General features: G+C 35.3%; 4 protein-coding genes and 1 pseudogene across 4 annotated transcripts; 2 read left to right on the top strand and 3 right to left on the bottom strand.

The window, feature by feature from the left end:
- Positions 1–64: 64 nt before the first annotated feature.
- Positions 65–2621, bottom strand: LOC140970366 (haloacid dehalogenase-like hydrolase domain-containing protein Sgpp). The gene is made up of 5 exons (XM_073432042.1): positions 2426–2621; positions 1386–1500; positions 1069–1220; positions 711–972; positions 65–451 (listed from the first exon to the last, which is right to left on the bottom strand). Exons 1-5 carry the CDS (start codon positions 2467–2469, stop codon positions 281–283), a joined length of 744 nt encoding a protein of 247 aa, XP_073288143.1. The 5' UTR covers positions 2470–2621; the 3' UTR covers positions 65–280.
- A 1223-nt stretch (positions 2622–3844) lies between these two features.
- LOC140970358 (acyl-CoA-binding domain-containing protein 4-like) lies at positions 3845–13901 on the top strand. The gene is made up of 18 exons (XM_073432032.1): positions 3845–4090; positions 4818–4888; positions 5597–5660; positions 5740–5811; positions 6218–6412; positions 6492–6569; positions 6744–6833; positions 6935–7004; positions 7462–7523; positions 7843–7982; positions 8297–8423; positions 8532–8646; positions 9907–9995; positions 10714–10797; positions 10898–11083; positions 11943–12098; positions 12832–12891; positions 13445–13901. The coding sequence occupies exons 1-18, from the start codon at positions 3917–3919 to the stop codon at positions 13631–13633; spliced, it is 2022 nt and encodes a 673-aa protein (XP_073288133.1). The 5' UTR covers positions 3845–3916; the 3' UTR covers positions 13634–13901.
- Positions 13902–15067: 1166 nt separating this feature from the next.
- On the top strand, positions 15068–16316 carry LOC140957531 (probable methyltransferase At1g29790; annotated as a pseudogene).
- Positions 16317–18102: 1786 nt separating this feature from the next.
- LOC140970350 (putative pectinesterase/pectinesterase inhibitor 22) lies at positions 18103–20383 on the bottom strand. The gene is made up of 2 exons (XM_073432025.1): positions 19182–20383; positions 18103–18971 (listed from the first exon to the last, which is right to left on the bottom strand). The coding sequence occupies exons 1-2, from the start codon at positions 20122–20124 to the stop codon at positions 18301–18303; spliced, it is 1614 nt and encodes a 537-aa protein (XP_073288126.1). The 5' UTR covers positions 20125–20383; the 3' UTR covers positions 18103–18300.
- Positions 20384–22381: 1998 nt separating this feature from the next.
- On the bottom strand, positions 22382–25563 carry LOC140970343 (probable protein phosphatase 2C 5). The gene is made up of 8 exons (XM_073432014.1): positions 25458–25563; positions 24624–24886; positions 24354–24525; positions 24041–24258; positions 23824–23931; positions 23622–23747; positions 23308–23537; positions 22382–22881 (listed from the first exon to the last, which is right to left on the bottom strand). The coding sequence occupies exons 2-8, from the start codon at positions 24837–24839 to the stop codon at positions 22662–22664; spliced, it is 1290 nt and encodes a 429-aa protein (XP_073288115.1). The 5' UTR covers positions 24840–24886; positions 25458–25563; the 3' UTR covers positions 22382–22661.
- Positions 25564–25885: the final 322 nt, after the last annotated feature.

The raw sequence follows: 25885 nt of genomic DNA, 5'->3' as shown, positions 1-25885 counted from the left end.
AATCCAGATATTCCCCTGGCTTTCGCATGAGCGATTACGTTTCTTTCTAAGAAAAAAAACTAAGTGGCTTGTGTCAACTGTAAAACAATGACATTGTTCCAAAATTACTATAGATCAGGTTTCTCGAAATACAAATATGGCAACATTCCCATGTGATGTTAACAATTCAAATGCCAAAACTCATAGTATACCGTATGGCTTTATTGTACCTATATGTTGTGTATATCAATCTTGTTCATATAGGCAACCATGCCCTACACATCAATCTACACAGTTGTCTCTATGTAGTTTTATCAAGTTTGTCCAAAGCAGTCCAAAGTTTTGGTTCGTCGTAATCTTTAATGAGAAAATGAGGCTTCGCCTGCATCAGTAGTTGTGCTGGATTTCTTGTTGTCAAGCCAATCGTAGGCATCCCAGCTGCGACACCGGCTTTTATTCCTGAAACAGAATCCTGAACAAGCAATTCTATTTAAGTACAAGCAACCAGAGGCAGAGGATGGGGTTGTTATAGCTGTGGCGTTCAACCACTACGCTGTGAAACATTCCTATTATCTTTTCAACAGCTATAACTAAGATTTTAAAAAAATGTTTCCCACTGCCCTAAATTTCGAAAATTTTATATATCTGCTTTAGCACTATGAAATGGGGTGCAGAGGTGTGGGGAAGAGCTGGGGATGAGTGGGGAGCCCGGAGCGTGTATGAATTCAAACCTCAAATACAAAAGTATGCTCTTTTGACACCTTGAGTACTTCAACAGCTTTTAAATAGGGGTCTGGAAATGGTTTTGCATGGTCGCAGTCACTTCCAAGAATAAGAGTATGAAAGAAATCTGTTAGTCCAAGAATTGAGATCATCAATTCAGCATTCGCTCTAGGAGCATTGGTTACTGCAGCTCGTTTCAAGTTATGATCTTCAATCCATTTCTTGAGCCGATATAAGCCTTTTACAGGTTCCAATTTCTCCTTAACAAGCCTGCGTGCATTCCAAATGAAAAGGCAGATTAAGACAAAAGTCGAGTTCGATCAAGCAAGAGAGAAGAAGGGGAAGAAGGGTCTAGGGAAGAAAAACCTTCGAAACATTGCTTCCTTATCATTCACAAGCTTTAAACCCCTTCCAAAATCATTTGGAAAAAGGGCTGAAGCAATATCATCATTGTGTTTCCCAGAAATATTATCGATAAAAAAATCCTCAGTTATTGGAACACCACCATTGAATCCAATCTGTTGAGAAAGCATCAGTATCATTTATACCAAATTAAATTAAGTAGTTCTAGATCAAAATTCAGTTAGCTATTTCTTTGACATTCCACGATCTTATAATAAAAGAACCGGAAGACATGTCATGCAAGAAATGGATTAATACAAGTGAAGAAGAATAACTTGGACCTCTTGAAGCATTTCCCGAAAAGCATAATAGTGGAGGGGATCCGAGTCGCACAATGTGCCATCAATGTCAAATAGTACTGCTTCAAGTGGAGCAAGTTCCGATAGAGAACAAGTGCTGATTAACAGACAAAGGAATAGTAAATTCTTTCACTCATGTAATGAGAACAATTGGGATTCTAAAAAACAAGCAACCAAATAAAATGCAAATAACTCATGAAAGATTTCAATTTCACGACCACATGAAATGAGCCTATTGAGTTGCATTTTCATTCCCCTCGCTTGTAATTTCAGTTTCTTAACCACAATCATAAATGTCCGAACTCGGACCTCAATATATATAGCATCTAACTAACTGGAGCATAATAGTAGAATCACTAGCCTGCTTCACCTCTCTCATTAACTTACTATCTCTTTTCTTCAAGCAAAAAATATTATTATCATACATGAACTGTGTTGAAAAAAAAATACATAAAGATTTTGGCTTTGATACATGCAGACACTGTAAAAAAGATGATATATTGTAGAGCAGATCCTGTATATCGTTACACTTAGTTGTTGCAAAAGGTTGATTTTTTAGAAAAACTAGCATAATTTTTTTTTAAAAAAAATCAGGTGAGGGCCCGCCGCCGCCTCCCTCCTGGTCCACACCAGAGCGGGATTGGTTGCATTGTTGCAACAAGGCGGGCACCTGGAGAGAGTATTTCCCGAAAACTAGCAGATCGTGACATGTTCACTTAATGTCATATTCGTAAACCAAGAATCTAGAACAGTCATGAAAAAAACATCCCGCGAAATTAAATCCGGGCTCGTAGAAAAATGATCGTTTCGAATGAATCTAAATATCACCTAGAACAGTGATCGAGCCAAAACCATTTCTCAGGCGAAAATTAAGTAAAACCAAGTCTTATTTTTAAAGGATCGTCTCACATAAATACACAAGTTAAACTGCAAATCACGATCTACGAACAATGAAGAAAGAAAACCCAGATCGAAAACGAAATCAAATCATGGAAACAGATGAAGGGATTGATTTTAATCACCTGCTCGACGTGTCAGCTGAAATTTCACCTGAAGAAATCGTCATCTTGTAATGTGGCTCAAAGTTCTTGAACTAAACGTGGTTGTGATGGTGGAATGAAACTATGAAATGCTGACTTGAGACAAAGTTGGCGGCCCATGGTGAGAATTAAAATCAATAGTAATTTGCCAACTTTTGTTTGATTCCCCTACTTTTCAGGTTTCGTAAAGAACTTTTCCTATTCAGAATACGCATCTTTGATTTTTTTTTTTTTTAAAAAAAAATCAATTGGAAACTACTTGAGTAAGGCACGTGTTTTTATAATTAGACGAGTTTAAAATTATGTCACAAATTTGATGTTAGATGAAATATAAATCATCAATAGTAAGTAATATTTCGTAGAAAAAATATGCGGACAAATCAAATTATGATACAAACTACTTTTAAAGAATGAATAGATTCACTTATTGACATTGCTATATGCAATAAGCGAATAGGTAATCTTCAAGATTCAATATTAGGATCAATATCAAGAAATCTAGGCGTAAGAAAAATTGTAGAAGTGATTTACCCAAGAATTACTTATAATCTAGCATATGGAAATATGAGTCGAGCATTAACGTTACATCAAAATTTCAAAGAAAATATGCTGATGAAAGATGACAATAAATAATTTTCTATTACCTATCAAATTCATATGTTATATTTAATACACATCACTCAGACTTGTTTATTATAAATGAGTTTATTGAAAATCATAAATATTTGAAAAAGTTGTTCAGACAATTTATCCCGAAAGAATCGAGACTCATTTATAAAACAAAGAAATCCATTTCATTGTAATACTATATACTATTTGGAACAACTTATGATATGAACTTACCAATGAATAATCAATATTAGTGAAAAGTAGGTCTCTTGTGAGACGGTCTCACTAATCTTTATCTGTGAGACGGGTCAACCCTATTGTGACTGTGTGGTTAGGTTGTGAGGAGCAATCTATTAAACCAAATGTATACAATTCGACGGCGTTCTTGTTAAATATGTAAAATGTTTAATTTATTATTCGGAAGCATTATGAGAACCCTCATATTCATAGAATGTATATATGCTAAAAACTTTGTGTTGCTATGTCTTTGGACAAACTTGATAGATATTATACTTCATAGATATTACAGCGTCACGTACAAAAAAAAAGCTCTCCGATGATTTTGAAATTTTTTAAATAAAATAGAGAGCTTAAATTAAGCTTTGATTGACAAGAGTGGAAAATTTAAGTGGAAATAAGTTGAAGAGATTTAGTTTTTTTTTTACCCGCGTGCAGTACAGATCCGACTACAAATAACGAAAAATGGTTAAATAGATAAATAAATAAAAAAACAATCAGGAATAAAAAATGCATACGCATTCCTTGTTTGTGGACCCAAAATTAATCCAAGTTACCGTTTTTAATTAACGCTGTTTCCTTAACAAATCCGAGATTCATTCACGATCCGAATCCGGAAAGGCGTCAATGTCTGCTGCGGCGACGATGGCAAGAGCGCATTCCGGCCTCTCTTACCCGGGGAGATTCTATGCGGCGGCGACCTACGTTGGCTTCGGCGGATCTCCGAATTCCGCCGCTGAAGGCGTCATCTCCAAGTTCTCAAACGATGCGGCTCTTCTCCTATACGCTCTCCATCAGCAGGTGTTTGCGCATCGCCGCCAAATTTATTTATTTTTTACATTTTCACCTGCATTTCAGCTCAAACGAGTTGTTTAGTTCTCCTTGAATTCATTCAATTCTGGTTCGATCCGCAGGTATATGGTCCAGCTCGTGATTTTTTTACTAGAAGGTTTAGAATTATGATGATTCCAATGTGAACTCCACTTTCATCCTAGTTTGCTCAATTCCACCTGCTTTACCGCCGGATCCTTGAAATTTCTTTATTCCATTATGACTTGTAGGATGTACGAGTGATAGTAAATTTATAAACTGACGTTATTTTCACATTTTTACCGACACCAGCATGCTTTACTGTTGTTGTACGATTAACTCTTAGTTTTGTATGTTTGTGGGATACTTTAAAGTTGATGCATGCTCTTCATGCTGATTTTTAGCACATATGACCAATGCTTATGTTTTAAAATTTTCTTGATCTTCCCCATGTTTTATTTTTGGTTTACCCAGAAAGTATAAGAATTTTTTCTAAAGTTGCAAACGTCCGTAAAATTGAAGGACTTTTAGCGTTTTTTGTCACCTAAAGGACATGATGACATTACACTTCCCTAAAACTGAAGGACTTTTAGCGGTTTTTGTCACCTAAAGAGCGGTCAATATCATGATTGCTGACTTATCTAGATTATTTATTTAATATGCTCAGTCTTTTTGTTTGCCTTTAAGTGCGAAGACTGATGTCTTTCGATGGTCTCAGGCAACTCTGGGGCCTTGCAACATTCCTAAACCTAGAGGTTGGAGTCCCATCGAGCAAAGCAAATGGACAAGGTTTCTGTTTTTAACCTTGATGAAATCTACTTATTATGCATGGTTTTGAGTTTTTTCATTTTTTGGTTGGTGACAAGCCAACAACTCTTCATCATTTGCATGTTCAAGTTAATAGAACTATTGGTCTATATACACTTTATAGGCAATGCTGAGAATGAAAAGTGACACATCGAACCGAATTTGGAAGGAATACCGACATTTAGCATATTAGCATGAACTCATCATTGATCATTAACATAATCAAGATCCATTGCTAGCTCACACTTATCAGGAAAATTTTCAACTTACCAATATTCATCATAGTCGTCGGACAATTGGTACAACTCTATGCTTTGGGATTAAGCTACATATTTGTACACGTACTAGCTAGAGTTAATTGAATGAAGTGAGAATAAAATTCTGTCACTGGTGTAGTCGTGTAGATACCTTAAACTAAAAAATATATAATATTTGAATAAGTTTTATAAAGTTTATTGCTGTGCAACTTTACTATTCGTTTAATTAAGGCATGCTTAAAAAAACCTTTGGCACCAAGGTTGGATACAATGGATATTCATGACTTTTGATGCTGCACTGTTTATGAGCTTGTTCCTAGTTTTGTTTCAGATTAGTGGCTTCCATCAGATTTTATTTTGAGTGTGTATTTTGATTTTTTCTTAGTGCTGCCACAAATTTCATTGTATTTGCTTTTTTTTTAATCCCTTGAAGTTGGAATGGACTTGGAAACATGGCTTCCACAGAGGCAATGCGCCTTTTCGTTAAAATCTTGGAGGTTAGTACATTTTTGTACTGTGTTATAGTGGTACTTTTTAGTAACATCTTGTATTCATCTGAACTCTGATATTGAACAGGAAGAAGATCCAGGGTGGTATTCGAGAGTGTCAAACTTGGTGTCAGAGCCTGCTGTAAACGTTGAGTTGATTGTGAGTTGTCATGATATGAATTTTCCGCCATATCTTAAGAATTCTAGTTGCCTGTTTCTTCTATTTTCAAAGGTTTCTGTGATATTTAACTATTGATTTTGTTGTCACAAAATTGTGGGAAGCATGTCTAGTTATCAATTAGAAATGAGTCGTCATTCAGAAAAACATAAATGTCATTATCTACTCATTTCTACATTTTAGTTTTCAAATACTTGAATGGATACCTTGAATCAATTCTGCCACTTCATCTGTATGTTTGCTCACATGTGTGAAAGGGGAAATTTTTTCTAATTATTTAGAAATACCTCAATTACAAGTGAACAGCATTCCTGCACCTGTTCCATACTATCCTCGAGTTTGCTTCAAAGCTACCTCTTCTCTGATTTATAAATTTTTTTATGCTCAGCATGTACCAGAAGTTGCAGTGGTTTATGAAAATGGAACTAATTTTCCTGAGACAAAGACTATTCTTGCTGAAAATGGCAATCGTTCAGAAATCCAGGATAAAGATATTGTATCCGAAAGCCTTGGAGTGGTTACTGTATATGACAACTGGGTCGTACCTCCAGTGTCTGGCTCACGACCAAAAGTTCGATATGAGGTGTTTAAGTCTTTCGTTTTCCTATCATACACATATGTTTATGCTTTTCTTTAGTTGTAAGTATTGATTACATTTACAGCATGGAGCAGCAGTTATTGGTGACAAGATGTACACATTTGGTGGAAACAACAATGGTCGTTACCTCAATGATCTCCAGGTTTTGGCATTTTGAATATTGTTTATGTTCTTGCTACATGTCCTGTAACTTTAGTATCAATAACTATGGATTCCTGTGTAAATAACTGTCCCGACAACCAAGGATTGTATTGTGCTATGTCGATCTCTTTGAGGTTTCTGAAGGTATAACTTTATTTTTCTCGTTGGGGTATAGGTTCTGAACTTGAGAACTTGGACCTGGTCCAAAGCTGAAGTTCGGGCAGGTAACGATGATATAGCAACTGCCTGTGCTGGGCACACGTTGGTAGGTTTGGACGTTTCAGCTGAATCTATCAGATATAAAGTTAATTGCCAGTAAGAAATTCTCTTATCTAGTGTGACATGTTTGCAACGTCATCTCTGTAGATACCATGGAATGAAAATAAGCTTCTTTCAGTAGCTGGACATTCCAAGGACCCTTCTGAAACATTACAAGGTTTGAGTTGTTATTACAGAGCATATTTATATTTTCCGTGCAAAATTTTGTTTTCATTTTTTAAATTTCACTAAATTGTTGATAATTTCTCCTGAATTAATTTATGATATTAAAGAAATGTGCTGAGACATCTGTCCAGTCAGTTCTTTGTATTATTTAATCCAATAGACACCTTGGTTTATCAGAAGAGATATTTTTGAGAAAAGAAAATAATAAGGTGGATGCTGCTCATGTGTTTGTAGTTTCTATGTATGTTATCTCCATTTATAACCATGGGAATTCTAGTTAAACAAATTTGATGCATTGTCTCTATTTAAATTTCTTTTCCCAAATGATTAGTATCTTAAAGAATCTGTCTTGGAAGTGCCTTTCTGACTTTGATCTGAGTTTATGCTGTCTGTCAATGCCTTACATATTTCTCTTTTTCCTGAGGAATTTCTTACTGGTATATGGACAGTTAAGGTGTTCGATCTGCAAGTTTGTATCTGGTCGATGTTGAAAACTTATGGAAAGCCACCGGTAAGTTCTGTTATGCTATGATAATTTTTGAAGAGAATCTTTTGAGATTTATGGTTTTCACAATTCCTACTTCTTTTGTGTATGTTGCTTGTGGATATCAGCTCTTTTTCAAACAACATCCTGTTATATGAGACCTGAGGTTTGGTCAATGTACAGTTTTCCTATGGCTCGAACTTGATCGTCATGAATTATGCTCTGTCTATGCTTGTGTTTGTGTGGAAATTGTTTTGAAATGAAGGTTTTATATACTTTACGTGGCAAGAACTTAAGTTAGCTCTTTTCATTGAAATCGCTTCGCATGTTTGTCAATTCTCTGTAGGTCTCTCGTGGAGGGCAGTCAGTGACAATGGTGGGAAAGACTCTAGTCATATTTGGTGGCCAAGATACAAAAAGATCACTGTTAAATGACTTGCACATTCTGGACTTAGAAACCATGACCTGGGATGAAATGGACACAGTGTAAATCCTTTTGTTTTTGCATTGTGAGAATTAAGTTATTTGGCATACAGAATTGCATACGTATGTCGGGATGATTCTTGAACTGCCTTGCTAGGACTTAAGACTCAAAGAAACTGATGTTCTAAAAGATTTGTTGCATCCCCTCTTGTTTATTATGGATATTCTGAATGCATGATGCCTTTAAGTAGTATTAGTATGATAATTTTTCATTTTACCATGAATCTGTATCAGTATTAGAAACAATTACTTAAAACAAATTGGTATGACAACAAGTTTTTGCATTTATTTACTTCTAATTGCTTTCAATTTCATAGGGGAGTGCCGCCTTCTCCAAGGTCTGATCATGCTGCTGCCGTACATGCAGATCGTTACCTTCTAATCTTTGGTGGGGGCTCACTTGCTACCTGTTTTAATGATCTTCATGTGCTTGATCTTCAAACTGTGAGATAAATTATTTAATTACGTTACTTGCGTGGTCCAATCCAAATGAATTTCTGGTTTTCATGAAGTTTCTATCTATGCATCACGTTCTGAATTTGATGGGGGTAGATGGAATGGTCAAGACCAACACAACAGGGTGAGATACCTAGTCCTCGTGCTGGCCATGCAGGTGTGACCGTTGGAGAGAATTGGTTCATTGTTGGCGGAGGAGACAATAAGGGTGGTAAGATTCTATTCCTAATTTAGTTTCAGAAATAAAAAATTTGACAGCTTATTTATGTTCAGACTTGGTCTTAGAGTGTATCATCTATGCTTTGTATACACTTGGTCATGTATGAAAGTGTTATACTTCTTGAAGCACAGGGACTTCCATATGTTTCCGTATAGCATGTCCAATGCCTCAAAGAATTTTTGAACTACGCACCCTGGGGTCAACCGACCAACATTATCTTTATACAGTGTTTTCCCTTTTGTTCAAACTCATCATTTTTTTCTTTTCCTTCTTTTTCGTTACACATGGCTTTTGAATATCACCCTTATGATGAAGTTTGTTAAAAAACGGGGGTAGTATTTAATTCAAGACATTTCCAAGTTTGAAGAGTACAAGTTAAAATTGGGCATAAAGGAAAAGAATAATAGAATGGATGTGCTCGAGCCAAGTAGTGTCATCTCTGGTTTCGTCTAGTATCTCTAGCCCCATGCATTCCACACTTAAAATATACATCTTTTCAATTGAGTCTTGTAATTTTGTTTTCATTGCAATAGATTTCTATATATTTTTTCACATTTGCACTTTCATTTGTAAGTATTCATCTAGCGCCTGGGCCCAAAACACAGCCCTTGCACCTAGGGGGCAGCCCTTCACTGGGGAGTGTGCCTTGGCCTTGAGCAAGTGTTTTGGCGAGCTTTAAAGAATTGGCACAGCCTAGCATGTTAAGTGTGAATTAAAAGAAAGCATTGCAAATTTTAAGAGAAATTTTAATGTAATAGTCATTCATATTTATGTGTGTATCGGATAATGTTTCTTTTTTTATTTTTCAAAGGTTTGCAAAGCACATATTTGATGGTATATGCCACAATACTGTCATAAATCAAACTTCCAAAAGGTCATTAGTTATTACTTGTGTTTCACTTCAACAAGGAATGAGAGTTTAAGCTCTAGGGCAATGTGCACATTAATTTGCCTCGTGCCTTCAATATCTATGGTTCTGCTGGCAGTTACCAGAACGAATGCACATTCTTGTTATTAAGATATTCAGTAAGTTTGAGATTTCAGTTATCTAATACATTTGCTTCCTGCTTGAGTATCCATGTTATGGATCAATTCTTTTTTTTTGAACGTGCTTCCAACAAGGAGTCCGTTTTTTTTTCGATGAATGCTATACCTGATCATAAGTATTGTTTTTAAATTTTGCTTGTGTGAGATACGTTCTACTTGTTTTGAGGTACTCATTGGGTTTCCCAATTTTTATTGCATCTGCAGGAGTTAATGAAACAGTTGTCCTTAACATGTCTACACTGGTGTGGTCGGTTGTAACTATTGTTCAAGGACGTGTTCCTCTTGCTAGCGAGGTACTTCACATGGGCAAACATTTGTACGGTCCTGAAAAATCTTGATCTCATGTGCCATATTTATTACATACTTGTCAATGCATTATCTTTGTATGACACCGAACAATGGTGTGGATAAGTTAAATCATCTGAGTCTTGTCCTCTTGAATGCATTCAGTAGAGTCGGAATGTAAGCATCATTAATAGTGCAGGCATGCCATTCACGCACCTGATGAGTAAACATGTATGGGTAGATCATTTGTTGCCTGATATCACTCATTAACTTTTGTTAATTTGTCGAGTCTCTTTGTCCATTCCTTGTCCTTACTTTTCTTGCACGATTTTGAACCCTTAAAAAAAATTCATCTTTCTAGACTGCCATTGTCGTCAGTGCTTCCTAAATTTTTTGCTTTGTTCTCAACCCTGATTCAGTTTAGATGACAGTCGATTCTGTACTAATGCACATAATGACTTTATTTTAGCTTGTATTCGATATTGAATGAAGCCATTTACTATAGACAATAACTCTTTTATTTACAGTGAGTAATGCGTCTCTTTATATTAAGGGCGACATGATTTGTAGGAAGGATTTTGATTGCTTATAATGTTCGTTGATTAATTTCACTTGGCTGTCAATAGATTTGATAAGACCTTGTTATCATGAATGGATGGCTGTTCATTTTAATAATTACTTCAACCCTAGTTGTTTATGACTGCACTAGTTTTATAATTTTTTTAGGGCTTAAGTTTGGTCCTGAGTTCCTATAGCAATGAAGACATCCTGGTCGCATTTGGAGGATACAACGGGAAGTACAACAATGAGGTCCAAGTAACCCTTTACTTTTCTCTCTCTTTTTTTTTTCTGCATCAGAAGGGATTGAGTTTCTTCAAATCCTAACTATGCCTTTGCCTATTGCCTTCAGGTCAATGTACTTAAACCAAGTCATAAGTCAACCTTACAATCAAAGATGGAAACACCAGTGCCAGATAGTGTCTCAGCTGTTCAAAATGTGACAAATGCTACCAGAGATGTGGAATCTGAATATGAGGCAGGCCAAGAAAGAAAAATCAAAGAAATTGTGATGGATAATGTTGATTCAGAGCCAAGTGTAAGTATCATTGCAAAATTATTCCCCTTGACCTATTCTCTGGTTGCCTTATTCATGGTCATCGTCTTGATACTTATTTAGAGAGTATTATTGCTCAATATTGAATTCCTAATAAAATGTAAGCTATGCTCTTATGTATTAAAAGTTCACAATTTGTTTTGGTTCTGTTGATGAGTAAACAATATATACACATATCCAATGTCTAACTTTTACTTTTTCTAATTTAGAGTGGAAACCATGATCATTAATTTCCTTCTTTCTGTGTTATTCGACATCACCTGCTAAATCAATTATTTGACAAATTTTTTGTTGTATGGTGTTACTTGCTAAATTGTCCACTCTATGCAGTCATGACATGTATATCAAGTTATAAATGGCATTTAATATATAAAACATTGAATTAAAAAAAAAGAAACTGAGCACCAGTTCTATTAGGTTTTTTAATGTTGTTCGACAGTTTGGACTGGGGTTTTTATAACTTCAAAAAAATCATTTACTGAATAAAAAAGTAAAATGTTTTTTTACTGCTAAAACTTTTGGATTTCATTTAATTGGTTCGTATTATTTTTACATTTTTTAAGATGTAGAAGACATAATTCATCATCTTTATTATAGATGTGCAGGGTAGTTTGTGTTTTTTGTCTCGTAGATACTCATGTCCTCTCTTTGCCTCCTTACTTATGCCCCTTTGCTTGTATCCAAACTAATGCTTGCTATGTTTATTGCTGCAAAGCGAATTAACTTTAACTTTCTTGAGAGCAGCTGCGGAAACTTTTGGGTGCTCATGCGATAGTCATAGAGATCTGATTACTGTATGGCCCCTCTAAGAAATTATAGCGTGTATGTTTTTCTTCCACAGATTACCAAGATTGAAGAAAGAAACAATCGTCATCTTTCATCCCTTGAAGCAGAGAAAGAAGAACTAGAGTCTTCTCTCGCAAAGGAGAAATTGCAGGCACTGCAGCTGAAAACAGAGTTGACAAAAATAGAAACTCAAAACACAGATCTGTACAAGGTACTCTCTTGCTTTATCAATCATGTCTAGTGAAAATAGTACAATGTTTCTTTATCCAAGAAAAAGCTAAAATCCATGTTGGGCATGAACTAGAGGACTCGAGGTCATTCATCAGATTTGTACAATTTACACTTGAAATTTACATCTTTAGGTAATGGTCTGCTTTATTATTGTATATTGCCTCTTTAGGTATTGGCTGCTTTCGATGTATTATTTTGTGAATTTTAGGGCAGCCATATGATTGGTACGAAGAGTTGTTTTACAATTGCACAAAACTAATGAATTGTAACCCCAAACTCGATTTTCTAGGTCCCTATGCATTATGCATTTAAGGGTTTGTGAGTTGCTGAAATCTACCATGACATCCTTCTTTTAAAACTGCCTGAGTGCTTCTAGATTATGTTAAGAGATTAGCATTTTCATAAATTTTTAGCTCTATGTTTACTTACTGGAAACCAACTGCAGAATATTTGGGCATAAGATGGTTTTGATTTGATCAGTTTGTGTGCCCAGTGTTTTAGCAATGATCTGGCCACTTGAGTTTTTACCAAAAGCATTTATTGAGTTGATGGGTATCAACCGAAGGTTTTGTGCGCACGAATCTGGAAAGACATTTTTCATAATGCAATATTTTTCAACAATCTATTATATCGTACTGAAGCTTTTGTATTAGTATGCCAATATTACTAGTCTGTATAATTTATGTCCTGAAAAAGTGCACATGATGTCGCAGGAACTCCAGTCTGTGAGAGGTCAACTTGCTGCGGAACAATCTAGGTGTTTCAAACTTGAGGTGTGTGTACATGAAGTAATACCAATTTCTTAGGCACATATTTACTTTGTAAATCTTACTTTCCTAAAAGGGATTTCTTTTGATGGGTTTGATCGGTGTGTCCAGAAGAGAAACAAGCATAATTTTTCGCAATGCTTCACTGTTTATTTTATCAAACTTCCATTTTTCATTCATATCATAAAAAGCCAGTGGCTTGTTTAGTTTGTTTTGGGAAAATAGAACTGGTGTCATAGTTATCAAATCGTAAAAAAAGAGAGAGAATTTATCTAAAAATATATATTTTTCGTTAAAATTTAATATAATATATTGAAATATTTTTAGGAGAAAAATAGTCTAAAAGTTATGATTTCATTGGCAGAAAATGAGTTTTATAGAAAGAGAGTACCTATGAATGATAGTTTTTAATTTAGAGAATGGAAAGTTTTTTCCGGGAAACAAAAACAAATGAGACCTTTATTTTTCAAAGAGGAATTATATGCCCTGGCTGCCTACTTTTCCTTCATGTCTTTTGTCCAAAATCTTACCTGCTAATTCTTATGTCTTGAACTTACAGGTAGATGTTGCCGAGCTACGGCAGAAGCTACAAACGATGGACACCTTACAGAAGGAACTTGAAATCCTCCAGCGACAGAAGGCTGCTTCTGAACAAGCTGCTTTATATGCAAAAGAAAGGCGTAACTCAACTGGTGTATGGGGTTGGCTTGCTGGAACACCACCTGAGCATAAGGTCGACGATGCTTGAGTGTTACCTAAATAGCAACGCGCATCGATCCCTAGGTTTGGGATACATTGTTTGAAGTTCTCCTTGAATATACTTATAATAATCCTTTTCGTTGTAGAGCATATAGGAATTGATCATTCATGTTTGTAGATGGAGCTGCGTAGGTGCATAAAATAGGTCAGTGTTGTATACCATTTACATTTTATTCAGTGATTACTCATGAAACTATGTATACCGAAACTGGGATTATTTGAGAGGAAATACATATAAATCTGATTGGTAAATACAAGTGAGTGATTTATTGTTGTTCTTTTTTTGTTTTTCCCGACACCTATAGCAACAACTGCATTCGGTATGTGTAAACCAGGGTAAAATGCCCTTTATTCTCTCGCAAAAGCCGGTGGTGGCATCATATCAAATCTGCTATTAGATTAATAAAACATGTGTGAAAGCCAGCACTTTTTAACTTACCAGAATGGTAAGTATGCATTTACACGCAATTGCTTACTTCGCTTTTCATAAATTTTCTTATTAGACGGCTAATTAACGTGTTATTTCAAAATAAGAGCTCTGAAAGAATTTTTGAAATACTGGTGTTACAAAAATATGATGTATGTTAAGTAATTTAAAAGAGTGATTTAGGTTTCAAATTTGAAAATATATATTTTAACTGGTTCATTTGTTTGCATATCATGTTTTTTGGGTACAGGGGTGTAAGACAAGTCGAGCCTGTTTATGAATCATTTCATTTGACTCAATTTTTTTTTTATAATATCAACGTTTTTTTTATAAGAAAAGTATAATATGATAAGTCGAAAGTCCGTGAGAGCGAGAGAGTTATTAATATTATTATTTATTTCTTTATATAATATAATAATTAAAATAAATGAAATTATTATATTTTTATATGAAATCGACTTTGTTACTAAAAAAATGGATCCAACCTTCTCTTCATACATAAGAAATAATTTTTAAAATTAATGGAGAGCACGGATCTCCTTGGCTTTGTGAGGGGGACTTACTCGTGAAGCAATGTTTTCGAACATTCGCTTTTGCAGCAAAGCTCATGCAATACCCGCTCTAAATCATGTTTATAATTATTTACTTGGTCACGATTGCTGAGCTTCAAGAATAGTAAAAAAATGAAGTGGTTAGAAAAGTTCACCCATTCTTTAACTATCTGTGCATTCTAAAGTTTCATTTTGATCCAAGCAATGAAAATAGTTAACACTCAATACTTTGATTTTAGATCCGAGCCACATTAAGGCTGATGTTTGTTGTTGCTAAAAAAAAAGAAGGTGAATTGCACAAAGAATGTCATTGTTGTCCATTCCTTTGGGTCTACTTGAATCTTAGTTGATGTCAAACAATTTTATTTTGATTTGACTGGGGACTAGAGCTGAGGAATTGTGATGAGAAAATCATGATTTCCCAAGGGTGAAAATATGAAGAGACATGGATTTGCACCACATTGTGTTTGGAAGGTTGTTTATAATTGCTAGCATCTCAAGTTTATCAATGTTTTACTTGACCAGATTCTTCTTGCAGAATGAGGAGATTTGCATGCATTCCAATGGCTTGAATCGAGGTAACGAAGAGATCGGCGTAATAGTGATGACAGCTAAACTCAAGCATGTACTCGATAAGATGGAACGAATGTACAAGCCAAGCTTGAGTCCACCGTCCAACGAATGGAAGAAAACCCAGAGAAGTTGCACACGAACTACATCTCAGGATCTGAATTCAAGAAATTCTTGGAAAAAGAAGTGAGTAGGCAGATCCAGGAGTCAAGAATCGAAGAGAACAAGAATGCAACACTTTGGGGAGATCCTCTGATCACTACTTTTGTTTCTGAGGAGCTTAAGAAGTATATATCCCCTAAAGAAAACCGAGTAGGGACGATTAACTTGTATGAGGCAGAAAATATACAGCACGATAGGGTACAGTTGTGTGTCGATGAAGAAGGAATTGGAAGAGTAGATGGATCATGAGATTGGCTCGAACTGCAAAGACGATTGCAACTAGGGGCAAGCACTTATGATTCGAGGGTGTTATCCATTGCCCCGGAGGCGGTGCTTGGCTAGAGCTTCAAAACTATATTTGAAGCCTTATTCAATTAATGAATCCCTTTGGCTGATGCCCGAGGGAAGAATGTGAGGTGGAGTAACCATCAATGAAAAAATTTCGAGTGCTTAGCAAGAACCTGAAGCACGATGATTCCCCGTGCACGGGATGTTTTGACATGGAAAAGGAGAAACTTAAGTGGACCAACCATGCTTCACAACCCATGGATTTCGTTATCAAGGATGTTTTGGCACTCAAGCCCGGGGAAATACGAATGGGGCTTGGTTTTAGCATGGGCACGGGGACGTTTGCTGCACGAATGAGGGAACAAGACGTTAAAATCGTGTCAATGGCAATGAACTTGGGAGCTCCATTCAACGAAATGATAGCACTTAGAGGCTTGATCCCTCTATATGTGACCTTGAATCAACGTTTTCCCCTTCTTCGACAACACGATGGATTTGATCCACACGAACGGAGTGTTGGATGGAGGGACCGATCTGCAGTCGTTGGATTTTGTCATGTTCGATTTGGATCGTGTGTTAAGGCCCGGGGGATTGATCGGTTTTTCTGCAAAAAGAGAGAGATGGATATGTATTTGTTCTTGTCCTTGCTGTTTAGTTATAGAAAACACATGTGAGGTTTATTTATTTGGGTATATATTGTTTTGAAAACCAATTTCCAACACTTTGATTAAAATGATGAATATTATAAATGATTATATCAGATATATATTATTAAAATGCGATTTTTGACTATATAAGATATGATGGCATCCATTTTGTTTTTTCGGTTTGATTCAAACATGGAAGCTCATGGAAATCCAACATATCCACCGAATATCTATAATGGAAAAATATCCAAAAATGAGAGCATATTTTAGAACATAGAGCATGAATGTAAGAATAAGATTGATAAGACTTGTAACTAATAAGCAATGGGTTATATCTTTATGTATTACTGATCTTCTAGACATACTATATATGTCTTGTTGTAACGATAGCAAATCTAACATACATATAAATATACCACTTCAATTGTGAATTTCCTTATATGTTCTTGTTCATTTAAGTTGACCAATTAAATTATTAGGTTATCTTAAGGTTTTTTTGTAATTCATTATCCTTCTTAAATGAATTTGGACATTATTACACATTTCTCTTTCTTTCTTAATTTTATGCCAAAAAAATTATTTATTTACATTTCTTATTCAAGTTTTTCACAAGTTGATTTGTAAATATGAAATAATAAAATCATATATTTCTAATATACCACTTTAATTGTGAATTTCCTTACATATAAATATACAACTTCAATTGTGAATTTCTTTATATGTCCTTGTTCATTTAAGTTAGCAAATTAAATTAATGTCTTTTAAGGGTTTTTTTTTTGTGATTCATTGTCCATCTTAGATATATTTCTTAGTCAATTTTTTTGATTCTTCGTCCATCTTAGATATATTTGGACATTAATACACATTTTAATTTTTTTCCCTAAATTTTATGTAAAAAAAATTATTTATTTACATTTCTTATTCAAGTTTTTCACAAGTTGATTTGTAAATATGAAATAATAAAATCATATATTTCTAATATACCACTTTAATTGTGAATTTCCTTACATATAAATATACAACTTCAATTGTGAATTTCTTTATATGTCCTTGTTCATTTAAGTTAGCAAATTAAATTAATGTCTTTTAAGGGTTTTTTTTTTGTGATTCATTGTCCATCTTAAATATATTTGGACATTAATACAAATTCTTCTTTTTTTTTCTCTAAATTTTAAACTAAATTTATGATATAATCTTTAAAAAAAATTTAATCAATGTAATCCTTATAATAAATATGAATTATATTGATAGTTTATTATCATTTGTTATATATTACAATTTTACATATAAAANTTTTTTGTGATTCATTGTTCATCTTAGATAGATTTGAACATTAATTCACATTCTTCTTTATTTTCTAAATTTTATGTAAAAAAAATTGTTTATTTACATTTCTTAGTCAATTTTTGTGATTCATTGTCCATCTTAGATATATTTGGACATTAATACACATTCTTTTTTTNTAGAAATTAAATAAAATTCGCAATATGTTAAAAGTTAGCAAAAGCAAAAGTGATATTTACCTTAATAACAAGTTTAATGATTTTATTTTAACATTATTATGATAATTTAGTAAATTAAGAGAATTTTATTTGACGTTTGTCTATTTGTACTCTATTTAAGTAAATTTTAGTTTTGATTTTGGCAAAATTCACTATTATGTTAATTTTATTTTTATTGTTTTTTTTTTTCATTTTGAATGATATTTGAATGAAATATATTTTTGCTGATTTATCATTTAAGAGAGTTGTATTATATCGCAGATTGAAAAATGTCATATAAATAAGTGAATATATATGATTTATTGTCATGAAGTATTTTTATGTATTGTGTTTTGATATATTTAGATTGATAAATACTTATAAACATGATGTTATTCAAACGACTTTAAACATTATCTAATTCTCGTGATTATATTTTTCATTATTAGTCACCTACGTGCATCGTACGTGTACATTCCTAGTGAAAGTAAAATTTCAAACTTTTTTCCTAAATAAAATATAATGTTTAATCAATTTGTTAAACCAGCTGAGAACTTGATACCCGTGTGTGGCAGCCACGATAATCCATCAATAAATCTCCCAACGGTGAAGAAACTCGCCACGGAAGCATCTGTAATGATATGATATCCAGGCCACCGTACCCTGCCGGAAACTGCGGCTCCCGGCCCGTAGTTTTTGTACTCACCGTACCACAAAGTGCCCAAACCAAAATCTCCATACCACTCCAGCCATCCTCTGGGCTGCACCAGTCCACTCATATAAGTATTCATGAAAACAGTCCTTGAAAACTGCTTCCACGGTCTCCCTAAATACGTGGGTTTCGTGGCGTAAACGTAGCTGTCTTGGATCGAAAATCCGGTGCTCTGATGCGGATCTTTTCTGCCTTGTGCTGTAATGGTGACCTTTTGGAATGGGAGTGGCTCCCTAGTAAAGATCTTGCAGTTCTGCAAGACGGCTGCGCCATTGCCGAAGATGAAGTCGATGGTGCCGGAGATGGTGCATTCACGGTAGAATTGGCGGAGGGAATGGGCGTAGAGGGTGTCTTGATAGCCTTCCATGCTGCAGCGATAGAAGGCGGATTTATCGGAGTCGACTCGTAGAGCCACACCTTGGTGGTTCTGGGCTCCTGCTGTGTTGCGGAAGGTTATGTCCCTGGCTATGAATCCTTTGCCCGAAACAGCTGCTCATTTTTTTTAAAGGCAAGAATAAGAATAATATCATTGTACCATGCATGGATCATAATCAAGTTCTAACTTTCTATTAAAATAATATTTAAACATTAATATTGCATGTAAAAGTCACATTTAAAATAATAGAGGGACAAAATATTAATATTTGGCCAAATTAATATTGCTAAGCCGAAAGCAAATTTCTAGGACAAGAAAATTACCAACTGTGGCAGTTCGAAAAGTTGTCCATCCTTGCATGAAATTTCGATTACCAGTAATCACAGTCTTACCGATTCCATCACCTACAAGCATAATATTTATCTTCTTCTTCTTCATGTCAATGTTCTCATTATAAACTCCCTTCTTCACATATATAACATATCTCCTACTACTATAGCTTGGAGCCTCAAAAATGGCTTCTGTAATCGAACGATAATGCCCCGTTCCATCCAATGAAACGATCGAGTCAACATGCATTCTGTTTGGACTAGAAGCAAGAAGCTCTTTATCTCCATCAGTCATCCAACTCGGGAATTTTTCATTTTCCGATTGAGTATATGTGGAGTTGTTTCTTGGTGGTTTAAAAGGAAGAGTGTGCATTTTTGTGTATAAAGTTAGTACATTGCCTATGAGTTGAGTCACTTGTGCTAGGCTACCTCTTATGTACCGTTCAAGGCGATGATCCGTGCCTTCGAACCCCTCGAGGCACGTGTCTTGGTTGCTCAGGGCAGCACTCAGCCATGCCTTCAAGTTTCCTTCCGAGTTATGAGGGTTTTTCAGACCTGCTCGTATCTTGTTCATTTCGGATAAAGACCATGCTAGCTCGGAAACCGAGAAATCGAGTAGTTCTTTGCAATCCTCAATAGCGATTTGTTCACGATAGCTGATGGATAAGGTGTTGAACCTTGTGATCATGTCAATGGCTGATATGGCCTCGTTGAGTGTGTTCTCAATGGCGGCTTTGAGAACCGACGTGGGGTTCGAATGGCCGTGACTTATGGTACGAGAATGCATGCTAGAGAGGCATGAGTCTTGGTTATTAACTTTGTCACATGCTTGAAGCATCATGGATTCAATTGTTTGGTTTTGTTCTATTAATGCATGGGAGAGAATGTGGTAGGATGATAATAGGATGTAAATTATGAGAAAATTGGAAAATGGCATTTTCAAGTTTAGTGCATGTAGGAGGGGAAATTACTAGGGATTATGAAATTTTTGGTGTCAATTCACATTAAATATATATTATGTGACACAATGGTGGAATAGCTTTAAATGCAAGAAATCAAGAAAGGGAGGAGTGGACAAAAATCATACCTTTTCCCTTTGGCAAAGCTCAAGTTATGCTCCCTTTAGAGATTATGGGAGGGTCCGAAACAAAGAATCCCACTAGGTTATTTTCTTTATAACCGATAAATAAATTGTCTGTGAACAAGTTTACTTTCAAGGAGAATTTTTAGTTCAAAATTGTTCGGTATGTGCAAACAGTATTTAAAATGTATCAAAAAATTTTAAAATGAAATTTAAATTGAATAAGACCANACTAACATAATTGCCTACAAACCATGCTCGTCATGTAAAACACAGGCTCTCCCCAAAAAATATTTGTAACCAACTCAAACAACTCACTTAAAGGCCCAAGATATATATTCCACCTACGTAAATTCGTCGGATCCATTTATCATCGCTTTGATGGAATGAATCTCTTCCATTATCACTCTTTGACATCAATTACGATGCCAGCAGACTATTATTTTAGAAGCTGCGCTATGAAATTCCAAACCCATAAATAAATCTTGGAATCATCCAATGATTTGATGTTACGACAACTTTTTCTCTTGATTTGAAAAAGTGCACGTACATTTCCAGTAGCTGCGCGTAGTTATCTCCTAACTTAAGGTGAGCCCAGAGGTATTGACGCGAATAACCAACCGAGAAACTAAGCCATGACTGTGTTGGAGGTGGCAATTGATGCATGCATGGGAGGTCATTTGTTGGGTTGGCAATCAATGATATGTGAACCATTGAGAAACAGCGCTTCTACATATATATCACAGAGTCCAAACTTCGAAGGCAGCAAACAGAGCAAACTAATGCCATCATTCTTTTTAAAATAAACACAGTAGAATTTCAATATTCTAAAAAACAATCAAATTGAAAAGACTACATTGATGCCATAACCCTTTTGACATAAACCCGTTTCAAGTGGCAGTAATTGTAATGGCATAATGGCTAATTGTTCTCAAATCCTCGATCTTGATGTGATCATTATCTTTGAATTTGGATAAATATGATACACTAATTGTGGGATGCATATGTAATTCTCTTCATATTCCAAGAGCATTAGATGATGAGTTTAATCATATTTTAGTTGAAGCCGACATCGTAGATTGATGATCCACATATCAACATTCACTACATCATTGAGATTAAACACTCTAGATGTAACATCGAAAAATCCATTAGGTACTTCGTTTAAGCAAAAAACAATTCACTAATCTTCCCAAAAATCTATATTACACGAGGGGGGCGCGCACACACGAATATATATTTGTTCTTCAAGAAAACAATTCATGCAATTTGAGATTGAGCTTGCGAGAAACAGTGAGAGATGGGCCCAATGCCCCTACAACCCATAGAATGACATCACACACGCCAAACACTTGCACATGGGGCGATGACAATAGGATAATCACATATTATTTGAGACTCACCAACAGCCTATAGGCTATATCCATCACCCAATTTATGATTTTATAACTAACCGTCTATGCCATATGCTATACACGTAGAAGTAATGAAGCAAAATAATAGGCAAAGCCGCTCAATTTTCATTCCCGAGGCACTACATCACAATATCCTTAAAAGCTCATACATTCTTTAGCGAAATTACCAAAATTCATTTGGGACCAATTCTACTTAAATCATTCCAATAAAGCTGCCCAATTTGATATATGGCACGATCATTGACACGTTCCATATAAGCTACCAGTCACATACCCAAATTGTCATCATTTTTTCCCTTTGAATGTCATTGGTGTGTCTTTATGCAAAAGAAATGAACCCCATCGATTGGCATTTTATTTTCAAGCTATGTGAGTTATATGTGACTAGTGATATTACTATTATAATAAGACAATATAATTGTTTTACACATACAACCATAAACAAATAAGACTCAAACACTGATATTTGTCAGTAAAAAGAGACCCTTTTCTTCTATGCCCAACAATTCCATTTACAAGAAAAGGATTGTCAGACATATTCTCCCACTATATATATTGGCATATTTTATCCAGAAAGCGGAAGGCAAGTATATATCTTTAATAAGTATATATCTTTAATGGCACATTTTGTACAGTCTGATTAGTTATCTTAGAATAGGCCTCAAGTGCAATAAGTGAGCAAAGAAATTTACAGGGCATGACAATAAAACTGATGAAACATAATTGGTGAACGTCATTTCTTTACTTACAAATCAAGCTGTTAGCAATCAGAGTATCTCTCTCATATCTATTAGCACATCTTTTTCTGGTCAACATTAGTCACACATAGGAACCACAACAAAATGGACAGACTTCTGACAATAATATCTACCGATTGCTAAACCATTTCTCATAAACATCTAACTGATCGCTGCAGATGGAAAAAAAGAAAAAAAGCCACAAAAGAACACAGATATCGTATATTTACCAATTACCAAATTAGGCGGTCACTGCAGGTGTAGTTGGTTTTTTCCCTTCCATGGCGTCTTTCTTCCTACGACAGCTTGCGCAGAGGAAGGGACCTTCCCATGGCCTTGATGCAGGTGAGAAAAATGGGCCTGAGTTAACAGATAATCCCTCACCAGGCGGTTGATGCACTTGGCAAATAGCACATCTAAAGAGCCCGGAATTTGAATCAAGAGGAAAATCCTTACCCAGCCTGCCACATAATTCAGTTGGTGTTAAAAGAATTGCCAAAGAATTTGTTTTCCCTACAATAGCTAAGATGAATAATGAAACAACCCATGGATTAAAGACAACAGAAAAAATGATGGATATAACATAGATCAGAAAACATGACATAATAATTCAAACAACAAGAAGAATATCACATGTAAAACATAAATAATTAAAACTGAAGAATCCAGTTATCACTTCAGGTCCTCAACTTGTGTGTAAAAGGAAAACATAAAAGGACCTTTATTAAGGAATGTAAAATCATTCAAACCAATTATTATGCTGATGAAGTTGAAACTATTAAAAAATCTTAGTGTGTTACTCTAGCAGCTTCGAAAACCTAAACTTGCCCAACGTGGCATCTTGATTGAAGGAAAACTATCTTAAAAAAAAAAAAGAGCAATGTTACCTCTCAGCAAGCATTGCAGAACCCTCCTCAAACAATTCTTCAACTGCTCCAACTGAAGCTAGCTTACTAGATCCTTTCATCGAACTTTGGGATCGTTTTCTAAAAACAAGCGAGCTTAACAAATTTTGTTTCTTTTTAGGTGTTGGGGGTAAAACAGGATGATCATAAGGAATAATATCAACAACTAAACAGGTTGTATCATCCTTCAAACCTCGCGACCTAAGGGCCTCCTGCAATAGAGATTGATACCTCACAACATGATGGCGTAAAAGACCTAATTGAAGAAATCAGATTTCTAAGATGTTACAAATTACCTTAACAACCAACTTTGCGGCAAGCTCCGCAGGTAAACCTCGGCACGAGTGAGCAGCCACATCAGATGATAATGCATCCCATATCCCATCAGATGCAATTATAAGCCTACCCCCAGCATTTGAAAGCTAAAAATCAAAATAAAAAATAAGAACTTTCGTTACTTCAGCACTGTAATATTCATTTAGGCTAACATGTGAATACCTTCACTTGCTTAACATGAGGAATAGGGACAATGAACTCTCCGACGTCTGTATCACCTATTGACCTTGAAAGACACAATCCACCAGGCCAACAACGTAATGGACCAACCTAAGCATCCCAACCACAAAATATAGGCACAGAATGCAGAAATGAATCTCTACATGCTGGCACTGTGATTTATAAAAGCTTCAAAGAAAAAGATATCAATCAGTATTACCTCACTACCACCGTACACATTTAGCCTCCCTACTTCACCACCGCTTGCAGTTACACGTTCCCGTTCTTCAACATTTTCTTCCAAACGGTGGTCAACTGTTAGGAGAGAAACAACCCCTCCTTGGGTGTCCAATATGCACCGAGAATCTCCAACAGATGCTACTGTCACAGTCCAATCATCAATTACAACAAATGTAACAGTTGTCCCAGAAGTCTCTCCTGCCATTCGTATCAAACAGCCATGATAAGATAAAGGAAGGTCACGAAACAGTTAAGGGGAGAAAAGTTGCTTAAAGCAGAATTCTTTCGCGTGCCTCTCTGCTGAAATTCTATATCAGTTTTCACAAACCCTGCTACTAATGCCCTAGGAAGGGCTTGAAGCCACTCTTCCCTGCCAAGTTCTTGAGGAATAGCACTCAACACGTTGTTCAGTAAATTCTCTTTGGTAAATATGGCAGCTGATACACCATTATGCCCATCAAAAATCTACCACATTCAACAACTGAAACTAAGCAAACAGTTTGAAGCAGACATAATGAATCAAAAACCATATTCAAACAACTTATCAAAAGATCTCTATATACCGCAAAAACTAAGAAAGACGTTGATGGATCACCCGGAACCCTTTGGCAATCTGGCTTGATCAAAAAATAATCCTCTCCTTTCTTGGCCAGACCAGACTGTCCATACTTCACAGTCGGCTTCTCCACCTTCTCATTTCTCAACTCACGCCCAATCAAAGTCCCAAGCGGAATGGGCTGTTGTATCTGCTTCATTTTAGATACCTCTGGCCGGCTCATTCTATAACTCTTAGATCCAGCATTCCCGAGACATTCATTTCCAATCCCTGATAGGGGTGAAAAAGTGTAAAAGAACAATTATCATAAATGCCTTGATCTCACATCTAACTAAAATTTCGACCAATTGCACAATAACAGGGGGAGAGGGACTCCATCAATTGTGATCCAATTTATCAAAAACCAATTATCCTGACGCTTATCTTGACACACCCTAAGCATTAACAGAAACCACCATCACGCTAAAAACCGTTTCTTGATAAACAATAAAAATTACCCCGGCAATCTTGTAAATGACAAGACGCAGAAAGTGATGTATTGACCATACTAAAAAGAGAGACATGCAGCACCAAATTTATTATATAAAAGGCCGTCGCATAAATAAAAAAATCTGCAATCACTTATCCAATAGACACCTACATTGATTACTTCAGCAGACAAATAACGCAAATGAAAACAAAAACATCTTATAAATGAAATAAGTGAATCACTGCTGCCTCTATTTGTCTCCAAATTGGACACGGCTTAACAAATCCATCCCGCATAAAAACAGAAAACGTGGACAACAAAGTTGCCAAACAGATAGTTGAAAGAAACAAAAAAAGAAATGCACATGCTCACATCCAATGCAGTAAGTAGATCGAGAGAGCTAGGAATTGGAAACCCTAGAGAGAGAAAAAAAGAAGCTTTGCCTTGCTGTAATTAGATTGGCATATGAAAATCACAGCCGATTTGGTCGATTAAGACTCCTTTGTAATAATTATTATCAGCGGACGCCTTTTTGCGTGCTTAAAATAATATGACTAAAAACATATAAACCAAATATAACATGTTCATAACAAATTTTATCTACTTATAAAACCAGCATAAATAAAATAAAATAAAATAAATAAAATATAAGTATTTAAATATATAAGTAGTATTCATCATGAAAATTAACACCAAAAGTCAAAAGTGATTTTAGTCTTAATATAACATGTTCATAACAAATTTTATGCACTTATAAAACCAAAATAAAATAAAATAAAATAAAATAAAATAAAATAAAA

This window comes from Primulina huaijiensis, chromosome 2, assembly GCF_012295235.1.
Source record: "Primulina huaijiensis isolate GDHJ02 chromosome 2, ASM1229523v2, whole genome shotgun sequence".
Taxonomy (NCBI): Eukaryota; Viridiplantae; Streptophyta; class Magnoliopsida; order Lamiales; family Gesneriaceae; genus Primulina; species Primulina huaijiensis.
The sequence above is the reverse complement of the archived record's forward strand: the minus strand, read 5'-3'. Positions and strand labels throughout refer to the sequence as shown.